At 39.5% G+C, this 26,855-nt stretch overlaps 1 protein-coding gene across 4 annotated transcripts in view; it reads left to right on the forward strand.

Moving 5' to 3' along the window:
* Washc4 (WASH complex subunit 4) overlaps positions 1 to 26,855 on the forward strand; it is a 50,567-nt gene that overhangs the window by 19,506 nt on the left and 4,206 nt on the right. For 3 of the 4 annotated variants that reach the window (XM_028776957.1, XM_028776958.1, XM_028776961.1), the window contains 19 exons: positions 1,313 to 1,439; positions 4,327 to 4,452; positions 6,736 to 6,843; positions 7,498 to 7,644; positions 7,765 to 7,844; positions 9,393 to 9,498; positions 10,065 to 10,181; positions 11,463 to 11,631; positions 12,145 to 12,299; positions 14,111 to 14,185; positions 14,743 to 14,847; positions 15,738 to 15,872; positions 17,732 to 17,840; positions 20,490 to 20,556; positions 21,349 to 21,435; positions 22,863 to 23,010; positions 25,021 to 25,117; positions 25,761 to 25,957; positions 26,481 to 26,580. In XM_028776957.1, coding sequence (XP_028632790.1) covers positions 1,313 to 1,439; positions 4,327 to 4,452; positions 6,736 to 6,843; positions 7,498 to 7,644; positions 7,765 to 7,844; positions 9,393 to 9,498; positions 10,065 to 10,181; positions 11,463 to 11,631; positions 12,145 to 12,299; positions 14,111 to 14,185; positions 14,743 to 14,847; positions 15,738 to 15,872; positions 17,732 to 17,840; positions 20,490 to 20,556; positions 21,349 to 21,435; positions 22,863 to 23,010; positions 25,021 to 25,117; positions 25,761 to 25,957; positions 26,481 to 26,580 — 2,255 coding nt within the window. The remainder of the gene's footprint in view (positions 1 to 1,312; positions 1,440 to 4,326; positions 4,453 to 6,735; positions 6,844 to 7,497; positions 7,645 to 7,764; positions 7,845 to 9,392; positions 9,499 to 10,064; positions 10,182 to 11,462; positions 11,632 to 12,144; positions 12,300 to 14,110; positions 14,186 to 14,742; positions 14,848 to 15,737; positions 15,873 to 17,731; positions 17,841 to 20,489; positions 20,557 to 21,348; positions 21,436 to 22,862; positions 23,011 to 25,020; positions 25,118 to 25,760; positions 25,958 to 26,480; positions 26,581 to 26,855) is intronic. The other variant, XM_028776959.1, reaches the window with a different exon arrangement.

The raw sequence follows: 26,855 nt of genomic DNA on the forward strand, positions 1-26,855 counted from the left end.
CCTCTCCTCTCCTCTCCTGTCTCTCTAGCTCTTACCTCCCTCCTGCCCTGTCCCTCTTTCCTTGTTCCCTCCTCCTCCCTCCCTCCTGTCCTCTCATGCTGTCTGTGTTTGCTGCTGGGGCTTATCCTGACTTGTAGACAGTGTCGGCATGTGTTGTTGGTTGACACGTGTTCCCCTTCCTCTTCCTCTTCCTCTTCCTCCCCCTCCTCCTCCTTGTGTTCTAGCCATCCTGGGATTTTGTTATTACTGAACAAGCTGGTATAGTTGCCAAAGCCTCGGGTTTTTGCACTTGTTGCTCATACTCCTTAAACTCTGTTTTTACATGTTTGCACATCTTATTAATCTGGTCAGATCATGGCTCAGAATCACCCACACTATGAGCCTACTCTGATCATCTTACTTAAAATTAGAGAACTACACCTCAGGCCCTGGCCTGTGTCCCTGTCCGTTCCTCCCACCCTCAGGATGCATCACCAGACATTTAAAGATTGTTTTGACTTTGATTATTGCTTTATTCTACAACTCTCCTTCCAAGAATCTCAGCTTCATGGTGCCAGGGATTTTCTTTCTTTTTTTTTTTTTTCTTTTTAAAATAATTTATTTATTTTTTCTCAAATCGTAATTCATTCACACAGGGGTATAAACACAGAAAGGCAGGATGTGGGGAAGGGAATGACACTGGAGTATGTGTGTTCAGGGGAAATACAGATATCTTTCAGAACCGGGTATCAGCTGGGTTCAGGGGACAGGTCATTATGACTCTGCCTATGACTCACTTGTCCTTATCTAAGTTGGTATTGTCTGTCAAGGCTACCTATTTACAAGGTTTATGACTACTCAGGCTGGTAAATTTCCACAAAAGCTGCCTGTTTACAATAGCTGATAGCCATCTGTTTCAAAGTTTTTCCACAGAAACCCAAGACTTGGTGTTAGTATACATGTATGACAGGCCTATTGCTGATTTTAGGCTATGGCTGATTTTAGGCCTTCAGTGTGTAAGCAGGGCTGCCCCTGACATCTCCTCCCTTCTCTAAGTGTAGAAGGGCTGTGGCGATTCTAATCTTGCGAAGGCGGGGATAGTGGCCTGACCTCCAGTAATTGGGTGCCAGGGATTTTCATCTGTTGTATTCTAAGCTAGAATTAATGCCTGGTTTGAATAGGTACTCAGTACGTAGTTGTAAGTTCAGTAACTTATATATACATATAGGCTTCCTTTTGAAGGCCAGAAGCGTACAATCACTGCTGGAAGGAATATTTTACTCTTGTCAGAATGAGACGTGGACGTATATTTTTGTTTGTGTTCCTTTGCTAGAGATGTGCAGTCTTACTACGTCTTTGTGAGCTCATGGATGATGAAGATGGAGTCTATGTTATCTAAGGAGCAGAGGATGGACACGTTTGCTGAAGACCTCACCAACAGATGTAATGTCTTCATACAGGTAGTTGCATGCTTTTAATTAGAATATTTCGGGTGCAATTAAATTTATGACTTCAATTTATAGAAGTTACTCGTGGCCACAACTGTGAAAAGGAGGCGTTATATTTTATATTTAAACAAACTGAGGGCTGCCAGACAGCTGGGGTGAGAGCACTTGGTCTTGGAAAGATCTGAGTTTGATTCCCTGGGTTTCAGGGGATTCAGTGCCTCTGGCTTCTTGGGCAAGCACATTTATGTTTATGAAAGAAGAGGTCCTAAAGAGCACACTCTGGCCCTCATGCTTGGCTGCGAGTGCCCTTACCTGCTTGCCAGTGCTCCTTTGGGGATTCTTGAAAGATACTTTTTTATTTCCAGATATATGAGGATTTCTTTAATTTTTAATTTAAAAAAATTACATGTATTTAGTGTGTGTGCAACTGTGTTATTAGACACAAATGATCTCCAACAAAAAGCATCTCTAGTGATCAACACATCCCAGGAAGTAGCTATACTGAGATGCTTTTTGTTGGAGATCATTAGTATCTGATATTGACACAGTTGCATAGTGTTTCTTTTAGCTAATGTCTATATGATGTGTTTTTACTGAACCTTATATACAGTCTTTGTAGCTTCTTGCATGGAATGTGTGTCTTCTGTAAACAGTGTGTATTTTCCCTCAGTCTGGTTTTGTTTTATCTGTGAGAGAGTGAGTGTGTGTGTGTGTGTGTGTGTGTGTGTGTGTGTGTGTATGCTCTTGATTCTGTGGATATGTGCAGAGGATGGAGCCTAGTATTAGATGTCTTCCTCAGTCATTCTTCACCTTACTTTTTGAGATGTCTTTCACTGAACCTGGAGCTCACTGAGCTGGAGCAGCTGAATAGCAAGCCTTTGGGAGATGTCTGTCCCTCTGGGCTAGGTTTATAGACAAGTGCCCGACTTTTTAAATGGGTCTAGCCACCTGAACTTGGGTCATTGTACTTACACAGTGAACGTGACCATGGAGCCATTTCCTTAGCTGCCATCTTTGTCTTCTCATCGGGCCATGAGATGGTCTCTGCCTTTGTTCCCTGTTTGTGACAGCCTCTGAGGCAAAGGCTATGGAGAAGCAGCTTCAGTGTCAGCCTCACTGCTCTAGGTCTTCCCCCAGATCTTGACCACTCACTTCCTCATTTTCTTGTGAGCACTTTGATGCCTTCCTTGAGAGTTTTGAGGACTGTTACTTCAAATGGTTCTCCATAGGAAAAGCCGTCTGTGTTATGTATTCTGTCCTTAACAGTAAAGACGAACAGGTTGTTAATGGCACAGGCAGTTCCATACTTGAAGGCTGCCACCAAAGGCTTCTCTCTTGCCTGCCTTAGATGCTTGCTGTTTCTTGTTCTGCTTTCAGCTTTCCCCATTGGTGCATAAAAGTGCAGTCTAATGTGATAATCCTCTAGCTGACAAGGTAAAACTAGGGTATACCCCAAGCCTCAGTCTTGAGCCACTCTCTCAGGACACTGTCCTCCATTACATTCCTTCATTCTCTAAGTTGAGCACTTCTCTTCAACACAGAGCTAGTAAGGTTCAGGGAAACCGGCTTTGCCACTGTGTGTACACTCTCTAGTCAGAAATAGTCAATCTTGGGATAGTGCTTTCTTACATGTGATTAGCAAGCAGGCTAGCAGGCACTTAGCCAAATTAGCCAAAAGACAAAAAAAGAAGATCCAAATTAATAAAATTAGAAATGAAGGAGAGGATTACAACAGACACTGAGGAAATTCAGAGAATCATAAGACATACTTAACCTGCAAAGTAGTAGGATATAAAATTAGCCCACAGAAGCCAGCCATCTTCCTATATACAAATGACAGACATAGTCAGGAAACTGTGTTTTATAATAGCTTCAAAAATATGTGTATCTTGGCATAACTCTAACCAACAAGTGAAAGACTTATACAGTAAAAACTTTGAGAGTGAAGAAAAGAAATTGAGGACAGCAAAAGACTTACGTGCTCCTTCATGAACAGAAGAGGAGGAGGGAATGTGTTCTTGTTCTTAGGCTAGATGAGAGAAAGCTGACGAGAGACACATAACAGTTGGACTGTGGGAATTGGGCTAGGCCAGTGGTTCTCCACTTGCCAAGCTGGGTGCTCTTCCTGTTGTGGTGACCCCCGACTGTAAAATTACTCTGTTGCTAGTACCTAACCCGATTTTGCTACTGTTAAGACGCATACTGTAAATTTCTGACGTACAGGTTGAGAGTGGCTAGTCTAGGCAGAGAGGATGGGTGGGATTAGCTTGGCACTCAGAAGTTCCTGTGCGTGTCTACATTCCTTAGGGAAGCATTACTTCCCAGTTGTCAGTTTCCTTAGTCTGTGCTTCCCTGCTCTGAGTGTCAGCAGATGGAGTCTCTTGTCTCCTTAGCAGTTAAGATGAGGATGAATTATTAGGTATTTCCCTGACACGCCATTTTACTGAAGGGGGTTTCATTTTCTTTGTGTGAACAGCTTTTTAAAAGCCAGTAAATGTTTAAGTGTCTGGTATTTGATAGTTCAGGAAATTAAGGGCTGCTTCAAAACTCACAATGTTGTCAGGAATAGTATTTCTAACTCTTTAAGAATTGACTTCAAAGGGGACATTGAATGTTTGAAGAGATGACTCAGAGGTTAAGAGCACTAGGTATTCTTCCAGAGAACCCATGTTTAATCCAGTGGCACATAACTGCCTATAACGCCAGTTCCAAGAGATCCAACACCCACTTCTGGCCTCAGGCATTGCATTCATGTGTTGGGCAGACATGCAGGTAGATACAACGCCCATACATATAAAAATAATAAATCAGAGACTTTAGAAATACTGGCTGTTTGCATGCTTATGGAGAACAAAGTCTGAATGAGGTCTGTGATTCCACTGTTTATTTTCTTTTGTAGGGTTTCTTATATGCATATAGTATTAGTACCATTATTAAGACCACAATGAATCTCTACATGTCCATGCAGAAGCCTATGACCAAAACCTCAGTGAAGGCATTATGCAGGCTTATTGAACTTCTCAAGGTAAGTTAGTGCTATTTTACTTTGCCACCAGGACTTGAGACATGACTTCAGCTACAGTAGAATGCTCTGGGGCACAGTTTACTTTCTGGTCGCATCAAAATACAAACTTAGGAGAAAGTGAACTTAAAATTGGAAAAAAAAAAAAAAAAACCTCTGACTTGACTAATACAGGTGCTACTTTATACAACCGTGTATGTTGACAGTCTCAGCTCAAGTCTGGCTCACCGTAAATACGCTCAGATTGGTTCTCTGGTGTAATCAGTGCATTAGCCAACAGTCAAGGAAACCATCTGACCCAGAGCCTAGCTTGTCATGAAGCCCTGGGTGCCCTGTGTAAGTTACTGAAACGTCTCCTGAAAGTGAAGCTGTGTGGACCTGCATTTACATCCCTGAAAAGTTGAAAGAGTGAGGTGACCATCTGTGGTTTAAACTCCTTTAGCAGCTAAGCTCATGAGAAGGAAAGTTAGATTTAGTGTTGTTAGTAATTGTTTTATCCATGGAAGTGTTAAAAAGCAAGTTGCATGAATTGAAAAATATTTGTGCTAAAACACCTAGTGTTTAAAAATGATCACATGCAAATGAGGTCAGTTTACATGACACTGTTGATTGTAATTTAGAGCAAGCACTGGAGTCTTGTGAGTAAACTGTGGACTGCTAGAATCAGGTGACTTGACACTTAATGGAATGTAAAGTGGTTTTTAGCATAACTCCTTGTAGGCCGAAGAGCCCAGCTATGAAATTAAGACAGATTTGCTGGTAAGTTTCCAGTAATTATGGACTTTAGATTTGGACTTTCTTAGAACAAACTAACTTCACTTCTCTCTTTCTCTCTCTCTCTCTCTCTCTGTCTCTGCCCCCTGATCTTCTCTTTCTTTCTTTCCTTCTTTCCTTCTTTCCTTCCTTCCTTCCTTCCTTCCTTCCTTCCTTCCTTTCTTTCTTTCTTTCTTTTTTCCTTTCTTTCTTCCTTTCAAGCTGTATTACCAGGTATTTTTTGTTTTGTTTTGTTTTTCTTTGAGACAGGACCTCATTATATATCGTTGCTTTGGTCAGTGTTCCTATTGCTGTGACAAAACACCATGACCCAAAGCAGCCTGGGGAGGAAAGGGTTTATTTTACTCAAGGTTCCATATCACGGTTCATCATTAAAGATGGTGAGGATAGAAACTCATACCGGGCGGAATCTGAAACAGGAGCTGATATAGAGGCCTTGGAGGAGGGTTGCTTACTGGGTTACTCAACCTGCTTACAGAAGCCAGGACCACCATCCGAGGGATGGCACTACCCACAGTGGACTGAGCCCTCCCCATCCATCACCAGTTAGGAAAATGCCTTACATCTGGATCTTTTGGAGGCATCTTTTCAGTGGAGGTTCCCTTCTTTCAGCTGACTCTGACTGGAGTCAGGGTGACATAAAACTGGCCAGCACTCCAGGTTTCCTAGCACTTGTCCTGCCTCGTTTGCAGGCAGGGATTAGATTATAGGCCTGTTGTTCTATACTGTGATTATGTCAGACAGTGAGCACAAGTTGTTTTGACCATTTTTAATAATTAGCACTTAAGTGTTAGTGAATTGTTTTTGTTTACTTACTGTATTTCTGTTTGAAAAAACCTATTTTAGATGCTTGGGGGGGTGGTTCTATTGATTGTGTAAAAAAGTTTTTGATTTACTTGAAATTTGGAATGTTTGTAGAAAAGAATCTTTCATTTAGTAGATGTCTTATCTTTTTATTTTATTTTTTTAATGACTTTTGACAAGTGCAGGTGCTTAATTTTAATGCAGTTGAATTTTCCAGCATAATGTTGTGTGTGTGTGTCTTTGTGTCTTTGTGTATAGGGATGTATGTATGTGCACCTGTGTGTGGAGGTCAGAGGTCAACCTCAGATATTGGGTCTTTGAAGCTATGTACTTTGTTTGAGACAGGCTTCTGGGGCTTACCAGCGAGTCTAGCAGGCTCCAGGAATCCTCCTATCTGCCTTCTAGGCACTGGGGTGATAAGCTTGGCTGTCTTTTTATGTAGGTGTGGGAAATCAGACTTGATTCTTCATGCCTGTGAAACAAGCAAGCACTTAAAGACTGAACCTTCTCTGCAGCCCCAAGTGGTGAATTTTTGTTGGTATGTGTGTGTCTGTCTGTCTGTGTGCGTGTGTTTTGATTTTTGCCCTCACCCTCCTCTAGTCTCATTCACAAATTCCTTCCTTTCCTAGGGTTATGAAGGTTTTCTTTTAATGATTTTGCATGTAAGTTTTAAGTTAATTTTTACAAAGTTACATTTATTTCCTTTAGGCAATCGAGCATATGTTCTACAGGAGAAGCATGGTTGTGGCGGATTCGGTGTCACACATAACACAGCACCTTCAGCATCAGGCTCTTAATTCTATTTCTGTAGCCAAGGTATGCAAACTATTATGTACTCAGCATGATTAATGTATCTTGTTCTGCTGTTTTACCTGTATTTCCTGGTGTAGCCTCTCTTCTGTTCCTGCCAGATGTGTTATTTCTATAGTGCTTTATCCATTCCATTTTGTAATCTTTACAGTTAGCAGGATTGTAGTCTCTGAAAAGCTATCATGCTTGACTAGTACAGGTGCTATTTCATACAAGGGTGCGTGTTTACAGTGTCAGAACTCAGCCTGGCTCACCTTAAATGTGTTCAGATTGGTTCCCAGATGTAATCAGTGCATTAGCCAACATTCAAGGAAACCATCTAACCGAGACCCTAGCTTGTTGTGAAGCCCTGGGTACCCCGTGTAACCTACTGAAGACCCCATTAGCAGCTAATCTCAGTAGAAGGAAGGGAAAGGTTTTGACCCATCATTTTTAGAAATTTTTTCTAGTTAGATTGATGTAAATGTGTTTAAGCCCACTGTGTTTGCTCTTCCTGACAGTGTTCAGAGAGACAGTTAGGCTAAGTTTAGAACAATGGGGGAAAGTGTTTTTCTGTGCTCTCCAGAGCTATGCCATAGAGAATAGAATAGAGACTTCTTTTTCTTTTGAAACTTAACTATGTTAGAATCAAAACTAATAATTTTCTGTTTCATCTTTAAGAAAAGAGTAATTTCAGATAAAAAATACAGTGAGCAGCGTCTTGATGTGCTATCTGCTCTTGTTTTGGCTGAAAACACCTTAAATGGACCAAGCACAAAACAGCGGCGACTTATTGTTTCTTTGGCATTGAGCGTTGGCACACAAATGGTGAGTATTGCTCTTATTAAAGGAATCAACATGAAGTCTGAGGTTCCCAGTTCATTCGTTAGCCTAAGAAACTTGGCCTTGTAGTAATTACATTTCTGTGTTTTCCCTTCCTGCTAATAGAAAACATTTAAAGACGAAGAACTCTTTCCCCTTCAAGTAGTCATGAAGAAGCTGGATCTTATCAGTGAGCTCAGAGAACGGTGAGTAGAGCTGGATATGTGATAGATAGTCAAGGGCCTGGGTGAGAAAACAGCCATTCCCTCTCCCCTCCTCCCTCCCTCCCTCCCTCCCTCCCCACTCTCTTCTTCTCTCCTCAGCCCTCCCCACTCCCAACCTCCATTTACTGTGGGACCCAGGCTGGTCCTGCAGCGCTGAGATCACAGGCCTGTTCCCAGAGTAGAGCTTGGGTTCTCTTCAGCACAGCCAGAGTAGGACGAGATCTACAGGGCACGTTAGTTCCTCTCTGTAACTCTTGTAATGTGACCAACAGGAGACTGACTCCAACTTTGTCCTGTCTTAGCTCTGCTTTCACAGGAAGCATGAATCCCCTGGAACATTGGACATATACAAAGTAGAGTACCCTCAGGGTGTCTGGCAGATTATGGTATCCATTGTCAGTACTTTAGTGGGTCACTATTGGACTTGCTGCTTTATAATAAAGCTTTATTCTTTGTGAGACACTTGAAGACCCATGACACACCATATTGAGTAATTGTAATTGGAGGTGAAATTTGAATTGCAGTCTCAGAAGCCAGTCATTGGATTGGACTGAGGTGGAAAGGCTTGTTTTGCAGATGCTGTGACTGTTTTTGTTTTTGTATTGAGTGAGTTTCCTGAAGGGTCAGTGAGCACTGGACTTTTGACAAAGTTCAGCTATTGCATTACTGTACAGTTTTAATTTAGCCTCATAATTGTCTTTACTGTTCTGAGAAGCTGGTATTTTTGTAGTTTGTGGTGTTTAATTTTCAGTCCTTGAAAGAAATGTTGGACCATCACTATAAGATACTTGGGCTAATTCTTGTCTGTAAGTCATTACATAGTAATTGCGTAGCAAAGACACTGGAGAGGTTTTGTGTGACAGGGTCTTGTGGTCATAGTGGTTTTTTTTTTGGTTTGGTTTTTCGAGACAGGGTTTCTCTGTGTAGCCCTGGCTGTCCTGGAACTCACTCTGTAGACCAGGTTAGCCTCGAACTCTCAAACTCAGAAATCCACCTGCCTCTGCCTCCCAAGTGCTGGGATTAAAGGCGTGCGCCACCACCGCCCGGCTGGTTTTTTTTTTTTTAAATACAGGATCTTATTGTATAGACCTAGCTAGCCTGGAACTGGCTATGTAAACCAGGTTAGCCTCCATCTCATAGAATGCTGGTATTTGATATAGATCGTTGAATGCGTAAGATTTGAAGGGCTGGAACAACAAAACAGTAAGGGGATCCCAAGGTCTTTTCACTGTGGAGACATGTAAATTATGCATATAATTAATGCAAATATTATTTCAGATAATATGGAGACGTTTATTTTAAACATCCATTTAGTAGTCTGGGTTTTTCAACAGTCTTAAAGCTAAAGCATATACAGAATTTTGATAATGTAGGGTATTTAAATGTTTTGTTTCCTTTACTCAATTTGAAAAATAACTTAGTTTTCTCACTGTAATAATGTTGGGTGAATGATTCAGAGGAGGTAACTGAGGAAGACACCTCCTCCCCTCAGCACAGAAGGTCACCACTGATTATTGTCTTATATTGCAGGGTCCAAGCACAGTGTGACTGCTGTTTTTTATACTGGCATCGCACTGTCTTCCCGATATATTTAGATGATGTGTATGAGAATGCTGTTGATGCAGCTAGATTACATGTAAGTATAGAGTAATCTAAGAGTAAGCAGTATTTCTAGCCACTTTGTAAGGATTGAATAGGTCATTTGAGTTAATAAACTATCATATAATTGGCCTGCAGTGATATTTTGAAGTTTTATTACACATACCTAATCAGAGTTCATATAATTGGTGGTTAAATTGTATATCAATAGTTATGAGTAAAATCAGTCTTACTGTGCTAACCACCCTGTCCAGGCAGTTACCCACTTAACCCTCTGTACTTGCAGTTTTCCCTTCTCAGCTCACTTGATTTGATCTTGCTCAGTAATTTTGACAGTTACTTGTTGGCAGGCTGCATGTTACTCGGTTTCTCTGTGGAAGTAAGTGTATTTGATGCACACAGAGTAAAAGACTAGTGAATGTTAGCTTTTCTTCTTTTTCATGTGTATGTAGGCACATTCATGAAAGATTTTTAGGAAAATAAAGCAGTCATAGAAAAGTATTTTTTCCTTTAGGTGAGAGTTTTTGTATGTAATTAGCCTTTGCAATTTTGTTTAGAATCCTGGTTTTTCTAAACTGAGGTGTGTTTTAATTTTCTTACTAGTACATGTTCAGTGCTTTACGAGACTGCGTACCTGCCATGATGCATTCAAGGCATTTAGAGTCCCATGAACTACTTCTGGATTGCTATGACAAGGAAATTATGGACATTTTAAATGAGGTAAGATTACATTTAAGATTGAAAGTTTGAGAGCAGTGCTTTGGAATACGTCTCAGAGTGAATTCGACTTCACCAAGTCAGAAATTATTTCAACAAACCTAGGTGTAATAGTGTAATTATAATTCCAGCACTCAGGAGATCGAGGCAGGAGAATTGTGAGTTCCAGTCGCTGACCCTTTCTCAAGAAAACTTAAACCAGTTATTTATAAATTACTGTGTAAACCAAACAACGTTTGTTCAGAAGACAGGATTAAAAATGTGTAACCTTTGTAACACCTGCCTGTCTCAGTGTGACAGAAGTTATGGAGATTCTTGTATGGTCATAGTCCCTTTGTGGTTACCAAACCTTGCAAATGATCATGAATATTTTTATTTAAAGATAAAATATAGGTAACTGGCTATTATTTGATACTCTGATAGACAAGCAAAGATGACTGTTAACATTGAGATGTTACTGTTAACATAGTGAGGGGTGTGTGTGTGTGTGTGTGTGTGTGTGTGGTGTGTGTGTGTGTTGGCTCTCTGGGTACCTGTGCTATGGTGCAAGTGTTGGGGTCAAAGAGCAGCCTTGGGTGTCTTCTTGTTTTGAGACAGGATCTCTGTTGTTTACCACTGTACAAACTAGACCAGCTGGTTCTAGAGTTCCAGAGAGTTCTCTTATCTCCCATCTCACTCTAGGATTACAGATCTGGCTAGGACTACTTACTATGCCTGGCTTTAGGAGTATTCTGGGGATTTGAACTCAGGTCTCACACTTGTCTACAAGTGCTTTTAATCTACTGATCCATTTTCAAATTCTCACGATTTAAGAATTTTTTTAAGATTTATTTTATATATATTTTTCTTGCTTGCATATATGTATGTGCACCACATACATACAGCCCCTGTGATTTTTTAGTGATAATGATAATTTAATGATATTTTTGTTTACTACACATTGCAAGGTCATTTTTTTTTGCTGCTACTTTTCATAAATTTTATGCTTTGTATTACATATTCATGTTCTATATAGTGAAGCCATTAGTTGGCTGATATTCATAAAAATTAAATTTAAAATATTTATGAAAATAAAGTCTCAGTATTTATCTGCCTTTTGGCTTTAAAAAAATTATTACACTTTTCAAAAAAAAATAAGATGCCGACCCCTTGAGGGGTCGGCATCTTAAGTGAAGGAACTAGTTGGTCAGTTTCTCCTCAGTGCACAGTGAGGGTCAGGGCATGTGCATGCAGCAGTGATCTGCAGTGGGAGTCATGGTGAACAGCTCAGTTCCTTCTGAACAGCATTTGCTGGATAAGCTGTGTAAGGAGATTGAGAAGGACCTGCGGCTTTCTGTGCACACTCACTTGAAGCTGGATGACCGGAACCCCTTCAAAGTTGGCAGAAAAGACTTGGCTCTGTTTTTCTCTCTGAACCCAATTCGGTTTTTCAATCGATTCATTGACATTCGAGGTGAGTGTTTGATCGTCCTCATACGCTTGTCCTGTGTGTCTTCTGACCTGTTAAACAGCAGGCAGTCCTCGAGGGTCTCTTGTGCATCCCTTAGCTCTTTCTGCTGTTTCATTTTTATTTCTTAGCAAATTGCTGTGTAGCCTAGGTTGACCAAGGGCCCCATCTGTAGCCTAAGTAGACCTCAGACTTAGGGTTCTGCTATAGCCTGAGTATGGGGATTACAGGGGTGTTCCACCACAGGTAATCCTTGTTTTTGCTGTTACTATTTTGCCCCTTTTTTTGTTTTTAAATATTTTGAAGGTTTTGCTCTCTAGCTGAGGCTGGTTTTGAACTTGTGCTCCTCCTGCCTTAGCCCACTGAGTATTGATACAACCACCTTATTTTAAAAGGAAAAATTTCATTTTAAAATCATATGGCGTTTTTTTTTTCTTTCCTTTTTAACTTCATTTCTTGTTTACCATTCATGAATTAAACATAGCAATTTGTGGGGTTTGTTTTCTTTTGTTTTTATAGCTTATGTAACTCACTATCTAGATCAGACTTTCTACAATCTCACAACAGTAGCTCTTCATGATTGGGCCACTTACAGTGAAATGAGAAATTTGGCTACACAGCGTTATGGGTTGGTTATGACAGAGGCACATCTTCCTAGCCAGACTTTGGAGCAGGTATGTGCACAGTGCTTCTGGTATGGTCTGGTAGTGTGAAGTATTAATTTAAGAAATGTTTTCTTTAACTCTAATCACTCAATCTGTCTGTCTCTGTCTTTCTGCCTGTCTGTTAGATATTTTATGTGTATGAGTATTTTGCCTGTATGTATTTATCTGTACGATGTGAGTGCCTGGTGCATTTAGAGGTCAGAAGAGTGTCAGATGTCCTGGAACTAGAGTGACTGGATGAACTGTGTGGGTTCTGGATCCAACACCAGGTTCTCTGTAAGAACAAGTACTCTCAACCGCTGAGATATATCTACATTTCCTTAATGTATTTTTTAAAGAAATGTTTTATTATATAAACCTCATATTTGTCGAGAGTAAAATATTAGATGGTACTAATGGGCTTCACAATAGAATTTATCATTGTCTTTCTGGGTATAATTAGTGATCTGCTGATCATGTGAAATAAATACTAACACACATGTATACACACACACACTTCAGGAATATGTTTAGATAATGAGATGACTTTATAGAATTCTAAATGATTTATACAAAGCTGGATTTTAAATGAGTGTAGTATGTGAACTTCAATATATTAGGAGTACAACTATCTGTATAGTTGCAAATTATAAAGAAGCATTTGGTTTTACTAATTAGCTGATTTGTAATATTATCTTATGAATGTAGCAATTTAGGCTTTCTATTATTTTGTAAGTAATGTGTTATGATGATACTTTGAGTACTCGTTAGAAAAGTCATAGAGTAATCTGTGGTTTACCACTGAGAATTAGGGAGGCATGTGGAGAAAGGAGGATCGTAATAGAGTTAAAGGGCTTAGGGCCCGATGAGAAAGTTCAGTATTGAGAACACTTGCTTTTCTTGCAAAGGACCTGGGTTCCCAGCACCCTCATGTTCCATGGGATCTAGCCCCCTCTTTGACCTTTGAAGACACCAAGCATACACATTAAAAAATACACACACACACAGAGAAAGGCAGAGGCAGGCAGATCCTGAATTTAAGGCCAGCCTGGTCTACAGAGCAAGTTCCAGGACAGCCAGCGCTACACAGAGAAACCCTGTCTTGAAAAACAAAACAAAACCATATATGTTTTATATATGTGTGTGTGTTAAGAAATATATATATATTTAAAAACTTGTCTGGGGGCTGAAGCGATGGCTCAGAAGTTGAGAGCATATACTGCTCTTGTAGAGGACCCAAGTTTGGTCTCTAACACTTATATCAAAAGGCTTACAACTGCCTGTAAGTCCAGCAGCACATGATCTGATACCCTTGTATACACACACACACACACACACACTTTCATATAATTAAAAAAAAAACCAAGTTTAAAAGGGATTTGGTATAGTCAAAAGAAACATAAACCCTTTGAAATTAGAGTTTCTGAAATTCCAGTGTTCAGTCTGTGCCTAATTGTTTGACCTTAGAAAACTCTGTTAACTTCATTTTATTTACTTCAGGTATTTATAAGAATAATACTTAATGTTTTTGAGAATTACATATGAAGAATAGTTCTTGTTTAATTTCTTAAAAGTAGTAGTATGCACTGTTGCAAATGTTCTTGTAATGTCTTTTAAGTACCTTTTAGAGTATAGTCATTAGTTTACTTTGTAAAAAAAAAAAAATGAAGAGAAGTTGAAAGATGGTTAGAAGACAGTTGTGTCTCTGGGTCTTATGATTTAAGTTTGTTTAAGTAGTTTTTTTTTAAATAATGTAAAGTGTTGGTCAGCAGGGTGTTGTATTGGTACACATGTCATGCCCAACTAATGGTCATGGGGTTTCTGTGTGAATTGTGTTGTAGGGACTCGATGTTCTGGAAATTATGAGAAACATTCACATATTTGTCTCTCGATACCTCTATAATCTCAATAATCAGGTGAGTGGATTTAAGAGGAGATTTTATATATTGTTTTGTGTTTTTAAGGAAGGATTTTACTCTGTAGTCCTGACTGTCCTAGAATTTACATGTAACCTAGGCTGACTTTGGGCCTCCAGAGTGTTGGGATTACAGTGATATGCTACCATGCCCAACTTTAAATGGGAATGGCTTTATTAATAGGACAGCCAAAAGACCAGGAATTGATTTTTCAAAGATGAAATTTAATAAAATGTACAGAACAAAATAATTGTTTAGAGATTTTTTTTCCCCTCGAGATAGGGTCTCACAGTGTAGCTTTGGCTAGCCTGGAACTCGCTGCATAGACCAGGCTGGCCTTGAACTCACAAAGATTTGCTTGCCAGGCATTGGGATTAAAGAAGCTACAGTTGTTTAGACACCTGGTTATTGTTTGCTGCAGTGTGGTGGTGTCATCTTCTTAAATGGCTTTTCAATAAATTATCCTTAATGAAACAGATCCTAAACTTCTCTGGGTTACTCAACAGTGTTTGGAATGGAGTCTATTCTTATTGCTCATAAATGTGTTTGCATTGCAGATTTTTATTGAACGGACAAGCAACAATAAACATTTGAATACTATTAATATTCGACATATTGCTAATTCAATTCGAACACATGGGACAGGGATCATGAATACTACAGTAAGCATCTTTTTATAGGTTTGGTGGGTAATAGAGTTTGTCAAAGTTAGGAATTTAGATGAGTTTTTATAGACTATTTTGGTAAGCACACATTGCTTCCTGTTTATATCATACCTGAATTTCCATTTTTCCTGATGGCATAAATAATATCTCTTGTTAACATTGTGTTGGATGAGGTGAGCGCTATGGTGGAAAAGGCATTGTGCAACTTCTTAGCCGTCTGGACCATAGTTGTTAGCAGTGGAAGTCAGTACAGTGTATGTGCTTGTTGGTCTCTTGTGCTCTCTGAAAAGTACTTTGGAAACGACTCATTCGGTCGGTTTATTTATATTTATAAACTGTGTGATACTTGAACCTCAGCTCATATTTCACTCTTCTGAAGATTTGTGAATGTGAGTTGGGCCTTTATATAGTCATTCTCAAAGTACCTGCACTCTTCACTTTTAGAAATGATGGTGCCTGAGATTTAATGATTTGATAGCACGTGTTTAAGTTGTCTGCCCCTCTGCTGGAAACGAGAAGACAAAGACCTCTAGCACTAGACCAGCCACACTGCCTTGTGCAAGCAAAAGGCTTCAGGGCCATATAGATAGATGAGTAATTGTTCATGCCTTCCTCCAGCATTCTGTTCCTTACACAATGTCCTTCCAGTCTTCAGCTTAGTAATAAGGCATCTTACTGATGGAGGATCAGGGCAGACAAGTAGTTAAGCCATTTAAAAAGTATGTAAGAGAAGTCTAGAAAGTTCTATGATTTGGGGCAGCAAAGAAACTATTTAAACATTTCAGCTCCAATATTAATTGAACTTTATAAATAGTACTTTTAGATCACTTACTCTGTAACACTTACTTGAAATTTCATATTAACTTTTCATTTTTTAATTTTTTTAGGTTAATTTCACTTACCAGTTTTTGAAAAAGAAATTCTATATTTTTAGCCAGTTTATGTATGATGAACATATCAAATCCAGATTGATTAAAGATATTCGGTTTTTCAGGGAGATCAAGGACCAAAATGATCACAAGGTATGCTATGTATTCTTAGGAGCCTGAATTCTGACTACAGCCTTGTAATGACTGATGTTTATGCTGGGCGTTGGTACTTAGTGTTTGTGTACTTAGTGTTGGTGTAGTGTTTGCATGTGTCTCCTGTGTCTGGCCACCTTCTTCTGTGTATTTCTTATGTTCTCGATAGCCTTAAGCATACTGGGATATGAGATGATCCTTGTAGCTTAGATTATTTTATTTTACAACAACACACCAAGACATGCTTATGTTGAAGCACAAACACAGCGTCAGGTGCCTCTGCCATCCCGTCATGTCTTCTCCCAGCCCCTTTTCTGGAGGCAGGAGCTTTAGTGGTGTAGTATAGGACCCTTCCTAACTTTTTACAGGAAACTGTGTGTCTTCACACATTACAAAGTGCTGCTTTAGACCGTAAAATAGAACTTTTTTGTAATGGTTTGCATTGTCCGCTTAATGTTTCCACCTATCCCTGCCTAGCTGGTTTTTTAAGAATTAATCATAAAGGGGACATACTTAGCCCCCAACTCATGAGTGTTTTAGTTTTCTCCTCTGTTCTTATGAACAGAGCTATAGATAACATATATAATTGGAGACCATTTCTGAAAGAAAATATCCCTGAAAAGAAATTTCTAGAATAATGAATGAGAACGAGTACTTCAGATTTCTGCGCATGCTGTCTAACACTGCAGAAATATTACACAATTGTTTCCTACCACTAGTTTTTAGGAATGCTGTTTTATTGGGCTGCAGATGTAGCTTCTTGGAAGTGGGCTTGTCTATTGTGCCAAAGGCCCCGGGTTCAATCCCCAGTACCATAAGGAAAACAACAGTAACCCTGAAGTAAAAGCAGCAGACACTGCCTTCATAAAGAGAATTCCATTTCCCTTTGCCCTCCCTGTGCAGTTTGCCATTGTGAGGCAGAGACTGGGGAGCTGTAGGAAGTTACTAGAGCAGAGGCGATGACCGTGAAGGTAAAAAGTACACACACTCACGTGGTTCTGGATCTGTTTGCTGGTTATAGAACTGCTTGGATTACACTGTAGACTCAGCTAGCTGTAGCCTTGGTGTATAATAGGCCTCGGTGTGCTACACTGTACAGGGTACAGTCATCAGTAGAGAGGTGCACTCCATGTCTTTTTACTGGGATGGAAATTATGAGTAAGCATGCTGCTATAGAGAACTGCTATCCTCGCTACAAATGAACAGTTCCCTAATTCTGTTTGCCAGAATGTGAAAAAGGCTTTTTCTTGTCTCTAAATTGATGATGTTGACTAGAAAATTTTGTTGTGTTTTGTGTTTTTGAGGCAGGGTCTCCTGTGAGACTAGCCTCACACTTGCTGTGTAGCCATAGTGGGTCTTGAACTTTTGTTCTTCCTGATTTCACCTCCCAAATGCTGTGCCAATAAGCTGAACATTTTAAGCAGCTTATATATTCGTATAGAAGGGATGGATTTATAAATTCTTTGTCAACAAGCCTATAGAAACTTGGTTACGTATCAGGAACAAGTACGTTTAGGGGCTTAGTTCTGTTTTCAGTCTGATAGAGTGGTTGGGAGATAAAAGGTAAGAATGGTGGTGGGATATAAACTGCGTTTTCCCTCTAGCTAGTACCAAAACAACAGCAACAAATGCATTGACCTAGAGTACCAGCGGGTTTGTTGTTGTTGTTGTTGTTAAACAGATTGCTCATTAATTGACCTTGAATACCAATAAGGCTTTATTATACAGATTTGTCATTAGACTTGTTTTCTTAAATAATAATAAGGTACAAGAATTGAAAGGACAGTGATACTGGCATCAATTTAAGAATTTTATGTTTTAAGGGCCTAAATTTAATAGTCTTGAATTTATCTTTTTAGTATCCTTTTGATAGAGCAGAAAAATTCAATCGTGGCATAAGAAAACTTGGAATCACACCAGAGGGACAGAGCTACCTTGACCAGTTCAGGCAGCTCATCAGCCAGATTGGTAAGTCACTTAAAAGTACCCGGAAGTACAAGTGCCAGAATCTCATGCACCATGTGTATGAGACACTTCATGGAGTGTGTGAGTATGTCTAATTGACTTCAGCCCACTTACTGAGCTGAGCTGCTGTGTAGAAACCAGATCAGTGCTTAAGGAAAATTGATTAAAACAGATTAGATACTCACTTAATAACTACCCCTCAGAATTAACATTCACAATTAAGAGTCAGCTGTTAAGTTCAAGTTAGTTTAATAGGTTTCATGTAAATTTCATTACAGTTTAGATACTGAATGATGTCATTTTGTATTTGTGTAGGATTTGTTGTGACTTCTGAAACACAATACATAATTTTTACAGGGAAGAATTGCTCTGAAGCTCAGTGTACTCTGAGCTGTTCACATGTGTTTTCCCTGGTGATGCCATCACAGCAAGCATTCCCGTGAAATAGGCACACAGCCACCTTTTAAAGGTTCCAAAGAGAATCTGAGAAACAAGATTTCTTTTTTCTTTTTCTTTTTTTAAATTTATTTATTCTATTTATGAGTATACTGGTGTGTCAAACACACCAGAAGAGGGCATCAGATCCCAGTACAGATAGTTGTGAGCCACCATGTGGTTGCTAGGAATTGAACTCAGGACCTCTGGAAGAGCAGTAAGTACTCTTAACCACTGAGCCATCTCTCCATTCCTGAACCTGAGAAACAAATGGTGCTGTTGACAATCCAGCCACTAGACCAGCTTGCTACAAATCTTTTCGATTTATACCTGTCTGCTGAAGTAGAAACTACTGATGTTTACTGAGCATGCTCTCAGATATGACTTTATATGTGTGTGTGTGTGTGTGTGTGTGTGTGTGTGTGCGCGCGCGCGCGCGCGCGCGTGCACGTGCACACACATATGTATATACACAGTATGTAAAGTATGATTTCCATTCACTTATCCTGGAAGATTTAATTATGACAAATAAAAGTTTTAGATGCTGGTGATAAGACATTAAATGGAGGCTGTCTTTTAGAGTTTAATTTCATGAGGAGGAGGTTGACATACAAATAGTGTGTGTCTAATTTGATTTGTCAAAGCTAACAGGTGGTCAGAAATCTAGAGTTGAACTTCAGTAGCCTGACTAGGGTTTTTACTTTTAATCATTATTCTCAGCTAATCTCTTAAATTTTCATTAGTCAATATTAATTGTTGAAACAGTCAAACTAGGTATTTAATTTTCAAAAGATGCATGTTACATATTTTTTAAAAGCCTGAACAATTGGAATAGTCTTTAAAGTAGATCATGAATAATCCTTGCTGTATAGCATTAATATCAGTGTAATGCTTGTGAAAAATTACTGTTACCTTTTTACTTTGCCTATGATTTTCTTCCAATTAATTTTAGTTCCGTTATATATCAAATTCCTATTGTGATCCAAGATGTGTTAGCTCTAGGGATTGGGTAGTGAAGAAGTCAGGTGTCACATGCAGCGGCTCCTTATTCTAGCCAGGCGGGGAGGGAGGGAGACGGGTATCCAGTAGTACGTTCTGGATAAATGTTAAAGGGTGAGCAGTCCTGTGTAGTGATATTCAGGAAGACTTTCAGGGAAGTGACGTTGAACAGAGACTTAAATAATGGGACAGAATAAAACTTGTGTGCAGCTGGGAAAAGAAAATCCTAGACAGGCAACTGGAAGTGTGAAAACCCTGAGTCTCCTGGCCAGGGCCATGCAGGGCCACGCTGACAGATGAAGAATGGATGCCATCCTGAGGTGGAGCTATTGTAGTTTCAGGAAGGACATGACAGCCCAGCTGAATTTATGAGATATAAATTTGATGAGGTGGAGGGATACTGTGGGTTTTGAAGTTGGAAATGGGAAATCAAGTCAGCCATGGCATACATATCACAGTGGTCTAGGCAGGAGACTTTGAATGTGAGATACAGTGACTGCTGGCTTTGATCCTCTTTTTCTTATTTAAGTCTACTCCCCTGGGCATCGAACCCAGGTCCTCACACTAGATGGCATGCCACCAGATCTTCAGTCAGATCCCAGCTCTATTTTCAAGGAAGAGCTGGTGTAATTGTTCACTGATTCAGTGTGAGATGTGAAAGAGAGGAAGGAACCAGGGTGAAGTGAGGGTGAGGTCAGGGCATTGGACCCAAGCCACTGAAAGAACAAAGCTGCTAGTGCTGAAGTAGGAAGTGTAGTTGGGGATTAAGATCCTTTGACTTGGGTGTGGTTAAAACGTTAAATTTGTCTTTGATCTATAGGTATGAGCACTGGATAAAAGTCTAGAGATAGAGGAGTCCAGGCTAGAGAGACAGACTCGGGATGTACTAAGACTTCCTGATGCCACTTTAGAGTGACTGTGTGAGAGTGTGTGTGTGAAATTTTACTGTAATTTTAAAATGTTTGACCATTTTAATGAAGCTAATGATTTTAATTTATCAATTGAATTACATTTATCTTAAAATAATGTTTATATCTAAATCTAACTTTTAAATGCATAAATCTGTAACAGTTTTTTTATGAGATAGAAACTAAAAATATAGTAGAATATTTTGGTATTTAGGAGTGGAGACTTCTCAGTAGACTACGTGATGTAACTTGTTCTGATATCAGAATTGCTCATATAAATATGTGTTTTCTTTGTGTGTGATTTTTGAAGGTAATGCTATGGGCTATATACGCATGATAAGATCTGGTGGTCTTCATTGTAGCAGCAATGCCATTAGGTATGGATTCAAACATGATTTCTACCTTTTTTGTGTAATTTGACCTTTCATGGTACTATAGAGAAGGTATTTGTTCTTGTTCAATACAGTTTGAGGCTGTGGATGTCTTTGTTACTGCCCAGACCTCTGCTCCTTTATGTGTACTCAGTTAACATGTATTCTTCATAATGAAGAAGAAAACATTAATCCCAACACCTGAGGAACTTTTTTCTCTTATGTTAACATAGTATTATGGGGGTGGAGAAATGGTTCAGTAATTATTCCTTCAGAGTACTTGGGTCCATTCCCAGCACCTGTATGGCTGCAAACAACTGCCTGTCATTCTAGTTCCAGGGGATCGAGCTCCTTCTTTCAGCCTGCACGGGCAAAGACATACAAATAGGCAAGCACCCATACACATAAAATAGAAGTAAATCTGTAAAAAACTTTTTTAAGAAAAGAAGGGGGTGTGTGTGTATGTATGTATATATATATATATATATATATATATATATATATATATATATATATATATATAAATGTATACAGGACTATTTTTGAAACCATTTCTCTTAAGGTTATAGTAGATTAATATTTTATCAGAATAACTAATGAATACAAAGATTGCATTTTGAATATCAGGATATGATCACATAAAATTTTATTTGGAACTAAAGTGATATTAACAGCATCACATGCTAAGATTTTCCTGAATTCATACACAACTTTTGGTATTCTATAGTACTTTGATATACATTCTGATTACATACAGTTTACTTGCCCTGATGAATTCCTTCTCAAATTCTCACATAGATTCGTGCCTGATCTTGAAGACATTGTGAGTTTTGAAGAGCTCGTGAAGGAAGAAGGGCTTGCAGAAGAAACACTTAGAGCAGCCAGGTAACCTGACGAGTGGCCAAGATAGGGAAGTTAAAGCGTACTTACACCAGACTAGCAGAAGGCACTGAGAAGAAACACGGCAGTATTCTGTGGTCTCTACTGAACAAACGCATTGTTGTTGTGGTTTTTTTTTTTTAAAAACACTACTACAGTATTCTAAGATCTTTCCAACTTGACCAGAAAGTGATCTTCTGAAATCTGCTGTCCACATGCAGCTACGTGTCGTGTACTGTCTGAAGTGACTGACCTTAGGTGATACCTAAAACCGCATTTGTAAAATAAGTCAGCCAGTGCTGAAGACGTGGCTCTGTGGTTAAGAGCACTTGTTGCTACTGTAGAGGACTTCAGTTCCTAGCAGCCATGTGGAGACTCTAGGGTGGTGGCTAAAATGTTACTTTTACAAAAAAGTTGAGTATATTGATGGTCCCTGATCTGAGTAAAATGACTAACTTTAATCTTTATGATGTTATAAAAATGATAAGCATACAATTGAAACCATATTTCTTGATTTCTTAAAATTTGGTTCTTTTTCCAAGCAAGCAGTATACACTCTGATTATAATGATGCTGGGCAGGTGTAACAGGGGGCAGTTCCCAGCCAAGGAAACCACAGGGTACTCTGCTCTGTTGCTAAGCTGTGCTGTTCACATTGCCAGTTTATTAGGATGTAAGCATGTCCCGGGATGAAGAGCACCTGTAGTTGCATCATATGACTCTTAAAGACCCTTCCTCCGGTGTAGGTTGAGAGTAGTAGTGGTTGTGCTTAACTCCCCAGCCAGTGCAGCTGCTGGTTCTGAAGGCTGTGAGAGAAGTTCAGCTCCTAACGGAGGACCAGATCAAGGGTAACAGATCCAGAGAAGCATTAGTGAGGAGGTTTAGTTGAGCAGAGTATAATTACAGAGAACATGAGTTCTCAAGAAGAAGAAACCCAGCTAACAACTTTATGGACCAGATGCTTACTGCCAAACTTGATGACCTAAATTCAAGCCTCAGAATCCACGTGCTGAAAGGAGGAAACCAAGTCCTGCAAGTTGTTCTCTGATCTTTACATTTGCATACACAAGCACGTGGATGCACACCCAGCCTCCGACATGCACGCTCTCACACTAATGTTTTAATAGAGTCTCATGCCATGGCTCAGCAAGAAACCTGGGCTTCACCCTCAGAACCTTGTCTTCTGACTTGAACACAATAAATGCAAAAAAGAAGTACAAACTACTCTCATGCCCTAGGATGCTCTAGTCTGTTTTAGGGACCGAGTTCATTAAATAATACTGATTAGTTTCTGCTCATTCTCAAGTTCATGGAAATTTTATGCTGTTTCCTGATTTAGAGTGGCATTACCTAACCTAATGAGAAACATGGATTTTTAAGACAGCCATACCTTTAAAACAGACCCAAAGTATGTTTTGTTTTGATATTTTGTAGGCATTTGGACTCAGTCCTCAGTGATCATACACGAAATTCTGCTGAAGGTACAGAATATTTCAAAATGCTTGTAGATGTTTTTGCTCCAGAATTTCGAAGGCCAAAGAATATACATCTCCGAAATTTCTATATCATTGTTCCTCCTCTTGTGAGTATTCTCAAAACTAGAAGGGAGTGTTAGTGGGTGTTAATACAGATTCAGTTCCCATAAAGCAGGATGTGTATTCATGCCTCCTGGCTGGCAGTGAAGGTGTAGTGTCAGCTTGTGACCTATAACTTGGGCTTGCTGTCTATGCTGTGCTGCAGGTTAGAGGTGGCAAAGATCCGGGATTGTCAGGTCCTTGCGTAGATGTACTTCCATGTATGCCATAGGATTGTTACACAGAATTATGCCATATAATCATTTTAACTGTGTAATGTAGATTAACTTACTGTAACATTGTTTGTCCTAACATATCTTTTAAGAGCTTTTTTTTTTTTTTCTTTAAGGGCTTATTTTTTTTGGGAAACTTCTCTTTTCAGTTGTAAATACTAGCACCTGAAATTTGTGCTTTCTCCTAAAATCTGTTTTCTTTATTAATTTCATAGTTGCTGTCTTTAGCTCAAGTTATCAAAAGTTACATTATAAAAGCAGTTACAGCACAATAAATCTGTTTTTAGATGAATTCTATACTATATCTTTTACATTTTTAGTAGATATCTTTAAAATCTGAACATCTCACAGGCATATGTTAGCTTTTTATTACATCTGGTTTAGATCAAGAGTAGTTTTTACAGTTTGGATATGAGTTACTCCATGGAGTACTTGCCTAACATGCATGAGCTCTTGGGCTCTATCCAGCACTTTAGACCCTGAATATCCTGTTCCGTTCTTCAAATCTCTGGTTTGGGGAGGTTCAAAGTCATCCTTGGCTAGCCTGTGGTATCTTAAGATAACAGTAACAACAAAAGGTGCTGGAGAGATCGGTCAGTGGTTTTGTGTACTGGATGCTTTTCCAGAGGAGCTGGGTTTGATTTCTAGCACCTGCATGGAGGCTCCCGACTGTCTGTATCTACAGTCTGAGAGAATCTAACACCCTCTTTCACTTCCAGGGGCACAGAATACATATGGTGTACACATACATGCACACGCAAACATATATACATACACACATATATGCATACATATATACACACACATAAGCAAATGTGCATATACATAAAAAAATTAAAATGCTCAAAATGAAAAAAACCCTTTCCCTGATTCACTAATAATAATAACATAATCTACTGGTATCAGTGCCTATTAGAGGTTGTTATTCACTGTCACCGCCTTCCTCTCACAGATCTTCTATTGTACACATCTGTTATTTACTATTAGTTTTGTAACTGATGTTGCAGAGATGCTCATGCACATCTGCTGAGTGCACAGGCTAACAGTATTTGTTATTTGGTGATACTGTATGAACTTCAGTTCTCCCCACACTTCTTTATTCTGGAGAGTGTTCTATTCAGGCCATGATGGGTACTGGGAAAGCATTGATGAGCTTTGGGAAGAGTCTGGAGTTATAGAAAATTCAGTCATGTAATAGACTAAGTACAGCACACACACAGACAGACACACACACAGTGTGCTATTTTTTATGCTTTGTAGTCTAAATCTTGAGGGGGTAAATATAAATGAGCTGCCAAAATAGATTGAAACGGATGTTGATAAAGATCTCACAGACTGTGATGTCAGATATTTTATGGTAGCCACTGCTCACTAGTGTTCTAGGGGGCTCTGAAGGCAGAAGGGAAGATTGTTCTGTTATAAGGACTTACGTTTTAAGGCAAAGTAAAGCCGTTTCTGCTCCCCTTGTCCTTGGGTTTGACTTTGGGTTTGCCTCCTGAAAGACTCAGTGTTTTCACTCTGAACTGTGCACAATCACTTCCAGTGAGCACTGTGCCAGGAGTAAGTACCAGTGGAGGGAATTCTCGTACTTAAAGGACCTGTAAGAAGAGTCTGCAGGAGACATACACGGACTTGTGTTCTTACCAAGAGACAGTTTACCTGAGGCAAATGTTCAGGAGCTGAAAAGAAATTCTCTTTGTAATTCTTGAAATGCCTGTTATAGCATCTAAATTTAGCCAATTTTGTTAGCTCAAATGTTTTTCTGTATTTTATCTCTTTTTTTAGACTCTGAACTTTGTAGAACATTCTATAAGTTGCAAAGAGAAATTGAATAAAAAAAACAAAATAGGAGCTGCGTTTACTGATGATGGTTTTGCCATGGGTAAGCTCAATAGAACTCTTTTGCCGTCAATTTGTGTTTGCCTTAAAATGGGCTCTCAGAAAAACCGCTTGAAAATGGGTTTACGTGCCTTAGAGTAGATTATTTTCCCCAGCAGCGCCTGCTACCAGTGCATGCTTTTCAACCATATCCCTTCTGTCATCCAGGCTGTGACTTACTACCATGTAGCTTGTTGTTTGTCTAATCTGCCCTTCCGTTTGGGCTTGCTTTGCATTGGTACCTCCTTAACGTCCTCTTTTCTCTCAGTCAGCTTCAGAAGTTGTATCATGAACAAGCTTTTCTCCTTTCTGCTCGCTCTCTCTCTCTCTCTCTGTCTCTCTGTCTCTCTCTCTCTTTCTCTCCCCCTCTCCTCCCACCCCCACCCCCTGCATGCACTGGTTTCCTAATGAAGTTTGTGATTGTGTGATTTTAATTTTTCTTTAGTTTTTTAATACTTTCCACTTATTCTTTAAAGCAGAACCAGAAGAGGTTGTGATTAAGTGTATCATTTTTGTTGAGAATGTGACTTGAAAGTGTTGATGCGAGTGACTAGCTCAGTGTGGAGCTGTGGTGCGGGAGGAGGGAGCGTCTGTGCTCACTTCTGTGCTCACTATAATCTAAATTTTGGTTTTGCTAATGACTGTAGGTGTGGCTTACACCCTAAAGCTTTTGGATCAGTACCAGGAGTTTGATTCACTTCATTGGTTCCAGTCTGTTAGAGAAAAATACATAAAGGAGATAAGAGCAGTTGCTAAGCAACAGAACGTGCAGTCAACTAGTCAAGATGAAAAACTACTCCAGACCATGAACCTCACTCAGAAGCGACTAGAGGTCTATCTACAGGTAGTGGATCCAAATACCCTCTGACTGACTTCAGTGTGTATTGCACTTGATATCCGAAACAAGTGAGATAGTGGCAATAAAAAGAACACATGTTAGAATTGATAGTTGGAATCCATTGGTCATAAGAAAATTAGATTGGGGTAGACAAGATGGTCACTGGATAAAGTGCCCGAGTACTGGATCAGATCCCCCAGACCCATGTAGAAACTGGAGAGGTAGAGTTGCCTGTGCTCCTAGTACCTAGAAGCCAGATGCAGGAAGTACCTTCCAGCAAGCTGGCCAACTAGTCTGCCTAGAATCAGTGACAGACCATGCCTCAACACTTAAGTGGAGAGTGGTCAAGGAAGGACACACCTCTATACACACACCCACATGCATGGATACACAGCCATACGTAAACAGGCATGTACACATACCAGAAACACATGCACAAGAGTGGTCAGGGTACTCACTTTAGAGACACTACTACTTTGCTGTTTAACTGTAACTGTTTTTCCTTTTTATTTCAAATTTTCTCGTATAGGAATTTGAACTGCTGTATTTCTCCTTGAGCAGTGCAAGAATTTTCTTCAGAGCAGATAAGACTGCGGCTGAAGAGAACCAAGAAAAGAAAGAGAAGGAAGGTCAGTGAGCGGTGTCAGAGTGCAAAGACCACTAAGTCCTGAAAGTAGACATGGGTGTCTCACTTCCTCGTTAGGTTTCTCGTTTACTTAATCTTCTGGAAAATAATACAGCCCTAGAAATGAATCTCTGACTAACACGTGTGTGGATCACATGAGCCATAGAAGAAAGGGTTACTTTATTCCTTAAGCCCATGTTCTAGTCCTATCACAGAAACAAATTCCACAAGCTGTGCCTTAGTCAGTGGGAAGGAATCAGGAGGGAAGGAGGCTGCTCC

Source organism: Grammomys surdaster, unplaced genomic scaffold (genome assembly GCF_004785775.1).
Source record: "Grammomys surdaster isolate TR1022 unplaced genomic scaffold, NIH_TR_1.0 275, whole genome shotgun sequence".
NCBI classification, from domain to species: domain Eukaryota; kingdom Metazoa; phylum Chordata; class Mammalia; order Rodentia; family Muridae; genus Grammomys; species Grammomys surdaster.